The following is a 13,485-nucleotide window of genomic DNA, read 5'->3' as shown; positions in this document are numbered from 1 at the left end:
TCCAGATGTTCAAGCTGGATTTAGAAAAGGCAGAGGAACCAGATATCAAATTGCCAGCATCTGTTGGATCATCAAAAAAACAAGAGAGTTCCAGAAAAACAGCTACTTCTGCTTTATTGACTATGCCAATGCCTTTGACTGTGTGGACCACAACAAACTCTGGAAAATTCTTAAAGAGATGGGACTACCTCTTGAGAAATCTGTATGCAGGTCAAGAAGCAACAGTTAGAACTGGGCATGAAACAATAGACTGGTTCCAAATAGTGAAAGGAGTACATCAAGTCTGTATATTGTCACCCTGCTTATTTCACATATATGCAGAGTACATCATGAGAAACACTGGGTTGCATGAAGTTGGAATCAAGATTGCCGGGAGAAATATCAGTAACCTCAGATGTGCAGATGACACCACCCTTATGGCAGAAAGCAAAGAAAAACTAAAGAGCCTCTTGATGAAAGTGAAAGAGGAGAGCGAAAAGGTTGGCTTAAAACTCGGCATTCAGAAAACTAAGATCGTGGCATCGGGTCCCATCACTTCATGGCAAATAGATGGGGAAACAGGGGAAAAAGTGGAAACAGTGGCTGACTTTATTTTTTTGGGACTCCAAAAACACTGCAGGTGGTGACTGTAGCCATGGAATTAAAAGACACTTACTCCTTGGAAGAAGAGTTGTAACCAACCTAGACGGCATATTGAAAAGCAGTGTCATTACTTTGCCAACAAAGGTCCATCTAATCAAAGCTGTGGTTTTTCCATTAGTCATGTATGGATGTGAGAGTTGGACTATAAAGAAAGCTGAGTACCGAAGAATTGATGCTTTTGAACTGTGGTGTTGGAGAAGACTCTTGAGAGTCCCTTGGACTGCAAGGAGATCCAACCAATCCATCCTAAAGGAAATCAGTCCTGATTATTCATTGGAAGGACTGATGTTGAAGCTGAAACTCCAGTACTTTGGCCACCTGATGCGAAGAGTTGACTCATTTGAAAAGACCCTGATGCTGGGAAAGATTGAAGGCAGGAGGAGTAGGTGATGACAGAGGATGAGATGGCTGGATGGCATCACCCACTCAGTGGACATGAGTTTGAGTAAACTCTGGGAGTTGGCGATGGACAGGGAGGCCTGGCGTTCTGCAGTCCATGGGGTCGCAAAGAGTTGGACATGACTGAGCGACTGAACTGAACTGAACTGAACTGAACAAGTCATTGAGCTTCTCTGATGGTTCAGAGGGTAAAGCATCTGCCTGCAATGCAGGAGACCTGGGTTTGATCCCTGGGTCGGGAAGATCCCCTAAGGAAGGAAATGGCAATCCTCTCCAGTATTCTTGCCTGGAGAATCCCATGGATGGAGGAGCCTGGTAGGCTATACTCTACAGGGTCTCCAAGAGTTGGACACGACTGAGCAGCTTCACTTTCATAAGTCATTAGCAACAAAGAAAAGAAACAAAGTGAGAAATGCACATTAAAATAATGTATAACATAATCACATTTTTTAAAGAATGTATTCCAGTATGAAATAGCAAAGTTCAACAATGTAAAATCACAGTTACTTTTGAACCAACCTAATAAAAGTGGATTCCATCTTCTAGATATCAGTTTAACATTCATATTGAACATAGAAAATAGTGAAGGGGCAAAAAAGTTGGTTAGTTAAAGGATCATGAGAAACGCTGGGCTGGAAGAAGCACAAGCTGGAATTAAGATTGTCATATCAATAACCTCAGATATGCAGATGAAACCACCCTTATGGCAGAAAGTGAAGAAAAACTAAAAAGCCTCTTGATGAAAGTGAAAGAGGAAAGTGAAAAAGTTGGCTTAAAGCTCAGCATTCAGAACACTAAGATCATGGCATCTGGTCCCATCACCTCATGGGAAATAGATGGGGAGACAGTGGAAACAGTGTCAGACTTTATTTTTTTGGGCTTCAAAATCACTGCAGATGGTGACTGCAGCCATGAAATTAAAAGATGCTTACTCCTTGGAAGGAAAGTTATGACCACCCTAGAGAGCATATTAAAAAGCAGAGACATTACTTTGCCAACAAAGGTCCGTCTAGTCAAGGCTGTGGTTTTTCCAGTGGTCATGTATGGATGTGAGAGTTGGACTGTGAAGAAAGTTGAGCGCCGAAAAATTGATGCTTTTGAACTGTGGTGTTGGAGAAGACTCTTGAGAGTCCCTTGGACTGCAAGGAAATCCAACCAGTCCATCCTGAAGATCAGCCCTGAGTGTTCATTGGAAGGACTGATGCTGAAGCTGAAACTCCAATACTTTGGCCACCTCATGTGAAGAGTTGACTCATTGGAAAAGACCCTGATGCTGGGAGGGATTGGGGGCCGGAGGAGAAGGGGACAACAGAGGATGAGATGACTGAATGGCATCACCGACTCGATGGGCATGAGTTTGAGTAAACTCCGGGAGTTTGTGATGGACAGGGAGGCCTGGCATGCTGCGATTCATGGGGTCGCAAAGAGTCGGACACGACTGAGCAACTGAACTGAACTGAAAAGTGCTAAAAGATAAGGTGAGTGAAAAACTGGGAAATGGCAGGAGCAAGCATTACGTTTTAGCTACTACTTACTTAGTGTTAATGCAGATGTGTTTTTGAGAGTAGGTGTAAAAATGATTTGGACGAAACAGTATAAGTTGAAAAATGCCCACATAAAATAGTAGAATTTCAGCTAGAGAAAATGAGATTTGTATTTTTGAAACTGATATATTTTCTTAAGTCTATACAGCTGTTTGGCTATTTTGCAAATTGTCTTGCTTTCTACACTGTAAAAAGAGACCAGAGGACGTTTTAAATCTTTTGTTCATTTTAATGCATACTCAACACGTATTCAGTACAGCTTTTTGGCATAAATATTTGGGGGAACCCATCTGCATTGTTTATGGTTGAATCTTTTGTCTAGTCCAGCGCTTGACACCGAATAGGTATTTAGTAAGTATTTGTTGAATGTGTAAATCATTGAATGTTGGTGCTTGACTAAACATCTGTAGGTGTATTTTCGAGTTTTTCCAATGTACTCTTCTCTAAGGATGTCCTTCTAGGGGTGTTTTCCTCAAACAGTGAAGAATCAAGCAGAGTAAGAAATTAGCTCTTACTTTTATCTTCTTCTCTATATTGATGCTCATTCTAAAATTTTATTTAAGGTTCTGGTGCTAAAGCATAATAAAGAAGTGTTTTGCAGGTACAGATAATGAGATCTAGAGATTTTACATGGATTGTCCTAGATCATAGCTAATTACTAGGATGATATGAGGAGCCATATTTGCTGACTGCAGGGGCATTGCTGAAGAAAGCAGTATCTATACAAAGATTCCAATAGTTCAAAGTAGTAAAGTACTCACTCTTAAGGCAAGGCTAGAGATGGAGGCAAGAGCTGGTTAGCAGTTCTTTTGAATACCATGTGCCCAAGTAACATGCATACAGGGGAACCACAAACCTCTACACTCGTGGTACTTAACTCTTTTAGCGAAGGAACTTCTCATATCTAAACCAGGAGAAATGTGTTGTTAACACATGCATTAGGGCACACAATTATTCACCTAGTTTATTCTATATATTCGTTGTTGTTGTTGTTGTTGTTTAGTCGCTAAATCGTATCTGACTCTCTGCAACCCCATGGACTGTAGTTCACCAAGCTCCTCTGTCCAGGGAATTTTCCAGGCAAGAATACTGCAGTGGGTTACCCTTTCCTCCTCCAGGGGATCTTCCTGTCCCAGGGATCAGACCTGCATCTCCTGCACTGGCAGGCAGATTCTTTACCACTGACCACTGGGGAAGCCCTTCTCTGTAAATGTATACATTTATATAAAATCCAAATTCAGCATATATATTATGTAAATAAATTTATTCACCTAATATATATCGAGTGCCTACTCCTGAGGGCAGCCCTTCTGTGCTGTGCATGAGGGGTATAACAATGAATGAACCAGACTTTGGACGGACTTTCACTCATATGGACTAGGCAGATGAATGGACAGGCTGTTTCAATATAGTGTGATAAGAGCTCTGATGGGGTAAGCAGAGAACATACTGTATTGTACTGGAAGACATGGAAGGCCTCGCTGTTGGAAATTCAGGGAAAAAGGATGACTTGATTTACTGGGCAAAGAGAGAGAGGTGATCCATGTGGTAGAAATAGTGAGTTTCTAGCTTGTCTGCTCAGAGTCTTTTCCAGAGCAGCTCCTGTCCCATCTGTTCTGTTTTCTGATGCTTCTGGGTGAGATTGTGTTTGAACAGTGTTGCTGATTAAAAAAAAAAATGACACTCACCATATTGAAGGATTTGTGATTAACTTTGGCAGTTTTTACCAGCTCATGTATATGTATTCATTTTTTGGGTGGGTCAAAAAACCAGTTTTTATGGTTTAGATTTATTTTGGAAAAAATTCCGTTTTCATAGGAGAGCATTCACATTGCCTTTGTGAAAACACTGTGTTACCCCTATTAATTTAGAACACTGTGAAGATTGTAGAAGGGTGTTGATGAAACTTATGCAATGAAAAATAGTCATTTCTTTAGTATTTTAATTATCACATGCTCATAATGGGAACATTAAAAGTATACTTTAGAAAATACTTGCAAAAGACTTATCTGATAAAGGATTGTTATCCAAAATATACAAAGAATTTAAAAAACTCAACATGCAAATAGCCCAATTAAAAAATGAACCAAAGGCCTTAATGGACATCTCACCAGAGAAGATATACAGATGGCAAATAAAGATATGAAAACATGCCCCACATTCTATGTCATCAAAGAAATACAAATTAAAATGAGATACTACTATACACCTGTTGCAGTGCCCCAAATCCAGAAGACTGACAGCACCAAAAGCTGGTGAGATTGTGGAGCTAAAGGAACTTCTTTTCTTTGCTGATGGGAATGCAACATCATATTGCCTGTTTAGAAGTCAGTTTGACAGTTTTATTCTGAAACTAAACATTCTTTTAACCATATTATCCAGCGGTCTTGCTCCTTTGAACCAACCAAGATGTCCTTCAGTAAGCAGATGGGTAATCTGTTGTATATATCCAGACAATGGAATATTATTCAGGTGCACTAGTGGTAAAGAGCCCGCCTGCCAATGTAGGAGACATAAGAGACGTGGGTTTGGTCCCTGGGTCAGGAAGATCACCTGGAGGAAAGCATGGCGACTCACTCCAGTGTTTTGCCTGGAAGTTACAGTCCACGGGGTTGCAAAGAGTTGGGCATGACTGAAGTGACTTAGCACATACAAAAGGAAATGAGCTATCAAGCCATGAAGATACGTAGAGGAAGCTTGGGTATTACTGGTGAAAGAGGAGGATCTGAAAAGGCTACATATTGTATGATTTCAACCATATGACAGCCAGGCGGAAAAATCTTATAGAGACAGTGAAAACATCGGTGGTTGCCTGGGGTTAGGATGGTGGAGGGAGGGAATGCTTAGGTGGAGCTGTGAAATTACTCTGTATGGTGCTATAATGGTGTATACAGTTGAAACCCAAAGAAGGTACAACACCACTAGTGAGTCCTAATGTAAAGTATGGACTTTGGTTGACAGTGATGTGTGTCAATATAGATTTTTCGGTTGTAACAAATGTCCCACTCTGTTAGGGGATGTTGATAATGGGAAAACTATACATGTTGTAGGGGGCAGGCAGTATATAAGAAATCTCTTTACATTTCACTCAGTTTTGTTGTGACTCTAATCTAAACCTGTTATTAAAAAAATACCTTTAACAAAACATGATTTTCTTCAATTAAGTTGAAATTCAAGTTAATATACAAATTTAATTACCTTTTAGACAGGAAAAGTTAACATTTGAATCTCTGTAAGAAGCTTAAATATAATGATTCAGTCCAAATATAATAATGTGTACCACAAGTAGTGTCTGTGTAAGGAACAAATAGGTAAGGAAAGTTTTCTATTCTTTTCCCCCTCTGGTTTTTCTTGTTTCTAAATCCCCCCTCACTTTTTTTTTTTTTTAAACACTACTTCTATTTTGAGTTGTGATAACAGAGGAAGACCCTTAGGACAAGAGTTTGGGAGTTTATGAAATGGAAACAGAGGAGTGGCAAGGATTGATACATTAGGCATGAGATGAGAGGAAGCCAAGAAAGCAAAAAGAAAAAAGAGCATGCTGTGTAGTTTCATTGGGCTAAAAGTGTTAAATAGGGGAAAGGAAGTGAATAGGATGGGAGAGTGAGAGGTACGGGGATGGCACCGGAAGAAGGAGTAGACTGCCTCCTGAGTTTCCCCCAGTTATCAAGGCATCGAGTTTCACTTTTGCTTTCCGGGGTAGACTGTAATTTCACTTGTGTCTTCCTTGTCTCTCCACCCACTGGAATTTTCAAAGTCGTGTTTAACTGTTGTATTTGACCATGCCAAGAATACATAGAATTGCTGGGTTCTCACATGTCCTCTAAGTCCATACGGTGGCTTAGTCAAGATTCTTATGCATTATGGCTGAACTAAAACTTTGTATGTTGCTTAAAATTATAAGTGACACTGAGCTAGTGTTTTGAAGGAAGCTCTCTTTGCTTCCTCTGCAGCCTTTAATAATCAATGTGTGGTTTGAAGAAAAGACGTCAGTATATCTAGATAATTGTACAGTTAGCTGACTTGCCCACAGCTTTGACTCTGTCGCCTTTGACCCCTGGCAGTCTTGCTCTGGATACTTCTCCTTCAGTGCTATTTGATTGTATTATTTTTCTTGCATAAACTCTTCACGGGTTCTCCATTGCCTGGACTGCCTTTTCTTGTTTGTCACTAACCTAAAGTCTACCTATTTTTCTCCCTAGCATCTGCCACAAGTCTCTATATGTTGTTCAGTGAATGTTTGTTGATTATGTTTAAAATGGTAATGAATGAATGATGAATGAATGACATTTATGTCTATGGAAACACACTGAGTTAAAGCCCCAGGTCTTGAACTCTCTGAGCTGATTTTGTGTCTGTGTTTGTAATTTTTCAAAGTGTTGGCTTAAAGTTTTAATCTTTTAATTTGTCAATCTTAAATTTATACTTAGTGTGCAGCTGAAAGGAAACACAGTGGGTAAAACGCAGTAGAAACCTTGCTTATTGTCTTCTAACTTGCCAGTGTACCTCGTCATCAAATTGGTGTTGTGTATCTGTGGTGACCTCAGTGGGAAGCAAATCCATAAAAGAGGGGATATATGTATATGTGTAGATGACCCACTGATGGATAGAAGAAACTGGTACAACATTGTTATTGTTGTTTAGTTGCTGAGTCATATGTGACTCTTTTGTGACCCCATGGAGTGTAACCCAGCAGGCTCCTGTGTCCATGGGCTTTCCAAGGCAAGAACACTGGAGTGGGTTGCCATTTCCTCCTCCAACACAACACTGTAAAACAGCTATAATCCAATAAAATAAGGAATTGCATTGAGTGGACCGTGAAAATCTTTCTTTAATTTGTTTTCTATTTCTTCTACTCTCTCTCAAAGCCACCATCTGTTTTTTAAAATGTAGGTTTTATTATTATTCAGTTATGATGAGACTAGCATATCCGGAGATAGATTGTTGTACACACAGATCCGAGAAGGATGGGGTGAGAGAGGGAGGACCCATGGGGGTAAACACCAGGGTCAGTCAGGAGGCAGATGGTGAGAGAGGGAAATGTGGGCAAGAGCCTTTACTGTGGTTTCTGTGGGAAGGAATGGGTCAACTGAGTAAACAGTTTTATTATTATTCAGTTGCTAAGTTGTGTCCGACTCTTTGTGACCCCATGGACTGCGGCACACCAGACTTTCCTGTTTTTCATCATCTCCCAGAGTTTGCTCAGGCTCATGTCCTTTGAGTTGGTGATGGCCATCCAACCATCTCATCCTCTGTCGTCCCCTTCTTCTCCTGCCCTCAATCTTTCCCAGCATCAGGGTGTTTTCCAGTGAGTCAGCTCTTCACATTGGGTGGCTAAAGTATTGGAGCTTCAGCTTCAGCATCAATGTTTCCAATGAATATTCAGGGTTGGTTTCCTTTAGGATGGACTGGTTTGATCTCCTTGCTGTCCAAGGGACTCTCAGGAGTCTTCTCCAGCTCCACAGTTCAAAAGCATCTATTCTTCAGCTCTCATTCTTCTTTATGGTTCAGCTCTCACATCCATACATGACTACTGGAAAAACCATAGCTTTGACTATATGGATCTTTGTTAGCAAAGTGACGTCTCCGCTTTTTAATATGCGTCTAGGTTTGTCATAGCTTTTCTTGCAAAGATCAAGTGTTTTTTAATTTCATGGCTGCAGTCACTGTCTGTAGTGATTTTGGAGCCCAAGGAAATAGAATCTATCTCTGTTTCCAGTTTTTCTCCATCTATTTGTCGTGAAGTGATGGGACCAGATGCCATGATCTTAGTTTTTTGAGTGTTGAGTTTTAAACCAACTTTTTCACTCTCTTCTTTGACCTTCATCAACAGGCTCTTTAGTTCCTCTTCTCTTTTCTGCCGTTAGAGTCATATCATCTGCATGACTGAGGTTGTTGATATTTCTCCTGGAAATCTTGATTCCAGGTTGTGATTCATACACCCTGGCATTTCCCATGATGTACTCTGCATATAAGTTAAATAAGCAGGGTGACAATATACAGCCTTGACGTACTCCTTTCCCAATTTTGAGCTAGTCTGTTGTTCCATGTCTGGTTCTAACTGTTGCTTCTTGTCCTGCACACAGGTTTCTCAGGAGGTGGGCCAGGTGATCTGGTTGTGATCCACACAATCAAAGGCTTTAATATAGTCAGGGAAGCAGAAATAGATGCTTTTCTGGAATCCCCTTGCTTTTTCTAAGATCCATAGGATGTCGGCAATTTGCTCTCTGGTTCCTCTGTGTTTTGTAAATCCATCTTGTGCATCCAGAAGTTCTCGGTTCACATAGTGCTGAAGCCTAGCTTGAAGGGTTTTGAGCATAATCTTGCTAGCATGTGAAATGCTATCTTTGTTGTTAAAAGCTCACCCATGTCTACTTTCAAAATTTTTCATATATTCCAGTGCTTCCCAAGACAGGGGCTACCATGGAAAGTGTGTGAAAGTCACTCAGTCATGTCTGACTCTTTGCAACCCCATGAACTATACAGTCCATGGAATTCTCCAGACCAGAATACTGGAGTGGGTAGACATTCCCTTCTCTAGGGGATCTTCCCAATCCAGCGATTGAACCCAGGTCTCCTGCATTGCAGGCAGATTCTTTACCAGCTGAGCTACCAGGGAAGCCCTCATTTTACTTATAAGTGAGCAGTTATGGAGGATCAAGGGCTCAGACTCTCCTCTAGCAGCTTCCTTTGCACTATTCCATTCTTGCATATGAACTAGGAACAATTTTACTAGCAGAAATAATGAATGCAAAATAAAGTCTCATCCAGTTTGTCTCATAGCAGTCCTTTTCCTACCGCAATTAGTAATCATATTTATTTGTTGGTTTGCTTCTGGATACCTGAGTATCCCAGGCTACTTTGTGCCACAGGAGAGGCAGAATTGTGTCTGGTTTATGTGGTCTAATGCTTGGCTTGAGTTGAAGGTCAGTGAATGAATGTTGAGATAAATGATAGAAACTGTATTTGAGCATGTGTCCTTAAGGTGGCTGTTTCTATCTGCTTAAATATTTTTTCTGGGTTAAGATTATTGAGGCCAATTATAAATGATACAGAATTGTTGGACTTTGGTCCATCTAACTGACTGTGTATTAGAATGGGCCACTTGAAGAGAATTTTGCCTTTCCCCAAAGGTGTTGCCTTGACTCATCCCTCAAGAGATGGAATTGCCCTTTTAGGTTTCTGCCCAGTTTAGAATCTCTGATTTTTGTAGTAGCTGTCAAACCTACCCTTAGAGTTGCTGATTTCTTAGTGTAGATTGCAAGATAAAATATATATTTTCTGTGTGCTTTTCAGTGAACATAATCTTGAATGCATGGCTAATGTAACACTTTTAAAGATTTTGAATAAGGAAATTAATATTTAAAGAAGTTCTCTGAAGGATACACCATCTATCTTCTGGAGTGAAGCTTGACTGTGGGTGTGTATCAAAGTCACCTGTAGAGGTTTTAAGAGCCGTATTTAGTTAGAAGCTCTAAAGTGTGGGACCTGGGTCACAGGTGATTCTCATGTATAGCCAGGTATAAGAGCAGTATATATAGATCCAGATATAAGAACATCCTATGGACGTTTCTACACAGGCAGTCATACCCCAAGGAAGCGTATGTCAAGAATGCTTTTTTATGTTTCCCATCAGTTACAGTTCTGGTTCTATAGTTTAGATTCATTTATAAAGAAGTACTTTTAAATGTTTTAGTGAATATTTATGAACTCTTGGTAGTACTTTCCAGTTCCTCCACCTAGCAAAGTTGAGTGTTGTCTGCAAATTTAAGCTGTGAGATGGGGAGTAGTGAGAGATGTGGGTAGAGGGTAGACTTTGAAAGGTTGTGTATGTGATGTGAGGCTGTCCCTTTGGTAATGGAGAATCATTGGAGGTTTTTTAAAATCAGGAAGGCAACATGATTAGCTTTTATTTTGTTTTAAAGGAAAGCTACCTGTCAACTATATGGAACATAGATTAGAATGGGGGAGAAAACTATGACAAGGAGACCAAAGCAAGTTTGTGCAAGAGGGAATGAGGAGCAGTAGGGATAAAACAGGACTGAATTCTAGTCCTGTTTCAGTTTAAGCTCCAACCAATCAGCTCTACCCTTGACTTCAAGACAGCTAAAATTGCAAAGACTTTACTGAGAAGTCTTTCCCTGATCAAATTCTCTTAATCTGTTCTTTTGGTAGTTTTTTTATGTCGTATTTTATAGTACTTTACATTCTCTATTGTTCTGTTTTGCTTATTTCATTCCTGTGTCTTATTTATCTTTCACTGATGTCACTTTTCATGATAGCTGCTTCTCTATAGAAATAGCTGTTGAACACGTTGTCTCTTAAACATGTCATTCTTGGTTTGTTCCCCTTCTGATTTGTGCCTTTGCTCATGGTCTTTGTCTTTTCCAAATGTTCTTATCTCTCTTACACACCCATATGTTGAAGTTTTAACGTTTTTTTTTTTCCCCTCCCATAATTCAAATCCCACCATTTCTACAAAGTCCTCTAGCATGATTCTGCCATGGCCACTTCCACCTTTGGGCTCTTATAGTAGCTAAGCTGTGTACTCCTCTATGCTTCCTTATATTCCACTCCAGTGCTCTTACCTGGAGAATCCCATGGATGGAGGAGCCTGGTGGGCTGCAGTCCATGGGGTCGCCAGGAGTCGGACATGACTGAGCAACTTCACTTTCACTTTTCACTTTCATGCATTGGAGAAGGAAATGGCAACCCACTCCAGTGTTCTTGCCTGGAGAATCCCAGGGACAGAGGAGCCTGTTGGGCTGCCATCTGTGGGGTCGCACAGAGTTGGACACGACTGACATGACTTAGCAGCAGCAGCAGCAGCATATTTTTTCATCTTTTTATTTAGTCTGTGAATGTTGATATTCTGCCTTTTTGAGTTGGACAGGATATTTTGCACATCACTGTACATAGCATATCATTAATAATGTGATGGTCATTTGCCACATTCTAAGTCTTCCTAAAAGCAACTTGGTTAGAAACATAGTTTGTTCTACTCTAAAAAACCTGAGACCTCAGCTCAGAAATATTTTAAGTTGTCAATAACTTTAATTATCTGAATTTGAAGCAAAAAATATATAATTATTTTTCTCTAGGATTTTAAAGGTCAAAATAAAAGAGAATTTAAAAAATTGGGGGGCCTTATTGAAATATAAAGTTGAGTGTTAATATTTGACTGGATACAAAATCCTTTAAAGACTTATGTTTAAAATCCTTTAATTAAAGAAAATATTTTCATTTGTTCCTTAATGTTAAATAGTATGTTCTTTGCCAAAACAAAGCTTTATTTTCTTGGGAATCACTCAGAACATTTGGACCTCCTTTGGTTTGTAATCCTGTTAAATTTCATCCATGAATTAAAGCCTAATTATACGTAGTTGTACCCTACATAGAGACAATTCCATGTATAATAGTTTACTCATTAAGTTGACTTATTGGAACATTATGAAATGCTGAAAATACTTTGCATTGGGATTAAGAAATAATTTTCTTTGAGAATTAACTGAATTTAATTGTCTATATATTTTTCTTCAGCCCATATGTTGTAAAGTACTATGGCAGTTACTTTAAGAACACAGACCTCTGGATTGTCATGGAGTACTGTGGAGCTGGCTCTGTCTCAGACATAATTAGATTACGAAACAAGACAGTAAGTATTTTAAAATTGTTTTGCCAATCTCATTTCTAAAGATTCATATTTTAGAAGCTGACTATATAGTGTTTTGTTACAAGGAAAATATTAGTGTGAAAAAAGAAAAGGCTTTACAGTGTAAAAGGATCTAGTATGAGGTGTGAGAGTTAGTCACAGATCTTTGTGTGGCAAATACAGGAGTCGTATGATTGTTTAATTTATTTATTAGGATAATTTTTGGTTTAGTCACCGAGAAACCACCATGGCACTCCTCTTCTTCATTTGGAATCAGTGCTGCATGTTCTGTATTAACTTGAGTTCAGTCAGTTATGGCTAGAATTTTATTTCATAATATTTATGGTATTTCTTTATCATAAGTTTTTTTGCTTTATAACCTATGGTTGGTAAACAGTTGAAGTATTATGTTTCTGAATCTTAAAAATAACTGAAGAACAATTTTTGTCTTGTTTCCCCAAATATCTCAGGATGTTTGAAATGAATAGAGCTCAATTATAATTTTTTTTTTTCTGGTAAATTCAGCTTAGTGAGAATGTGTTATTTAATGATAAATTTTATGGCTATGTTTTAACCCTAAGTAAAAGAGCTATTTACAGAATTGTTTACTTTAGCCTAGCAATGCACCTAGTTAACTTGGATAATTTTCAAGACCAAAATGACCTTTTTAAAATCTGTGAATGACTAAGAATAATAAATCAGTGAAATAATTTGTATTTCTGTACAACAGTATCCCAGTTACTACATGTCATTATTACATGTTTTCAGACATGTTTCAGTAAAATACATTCGGAAAAATACTTAACTACTTGAGTCAATTTGTGGTTAACCAGAATCATTTTAAAGTTTGATTGGGGAAGTACGTTGTAAGTTTATCCTACTAATTTTTTTTTTTCTGTTAGAGAAAATAAAGTAAATAGGATTTCTTTTAAAGGAAGTGAAACAGAAGTTAAAATAAGCCCTGTTTTGACAGAATGGATTAAGTGATTTGTGACATTTTAATTACATATTTTAGAATTTCTATGGTGCTTAACTAACATTTATGTAAATCAGATGACTCCTGAGTGGCAGGACAATGCTTTAATTGCAAATAATTATACTCCAGTTAGAGAAGTGTTTTAAAACCATTTCAGGGCTAAATTCAGTGCATTTGGTATTTAAAGTTACCAAGTAGAAATACGGAGTAATACTGTAGGTAGTGTAAAATCTATCTTATTTATTTTTAAAGTTAATGTTACTATTTTGAGT

General features: G+C 38.7%; 1 protein-coding gene across 2 annotated transcripts in view; it reads left to right on the top strand.

The window, feature by feature from the left end:
• The window catches only part of STK3 (serine/threonine kinase 3), a 288,786-nt gene that overhangs the window by 53,030 nt on the left and 222,271 nt on the right, over positions 1–13,485 (top strand). For both annotated transcript variants that reach the window (XM_065903272.1, XM_065903271.1), the window contains exon 4: positions 12,126–12,240. In XM_065903272.1, coding sequence (XP_065759344.1) covers positions 12,126–12,240 — 115 coding nt within the window. The remainder of the gene's footprint in view (positions 1–12,125; positions 12,241–13,485) is intronic.

This window comes from Muntiacus reevesi, chromosome 12 (assembly GCF_963930625.1).
Source record: "Muntiacus reevesi chromosome 12, mMunRee1.1, whole genome shotgun sequence".
Lineage (NCBI taxonomy): Eukaryota > Metazoa > Chordata > Mammalia > Artiodactyla > Cervidae > Muntiacus > Muntiacus reevesi.
This window is presented reverse-complemented; position numbering and strand designations above follow the sequence as displayed.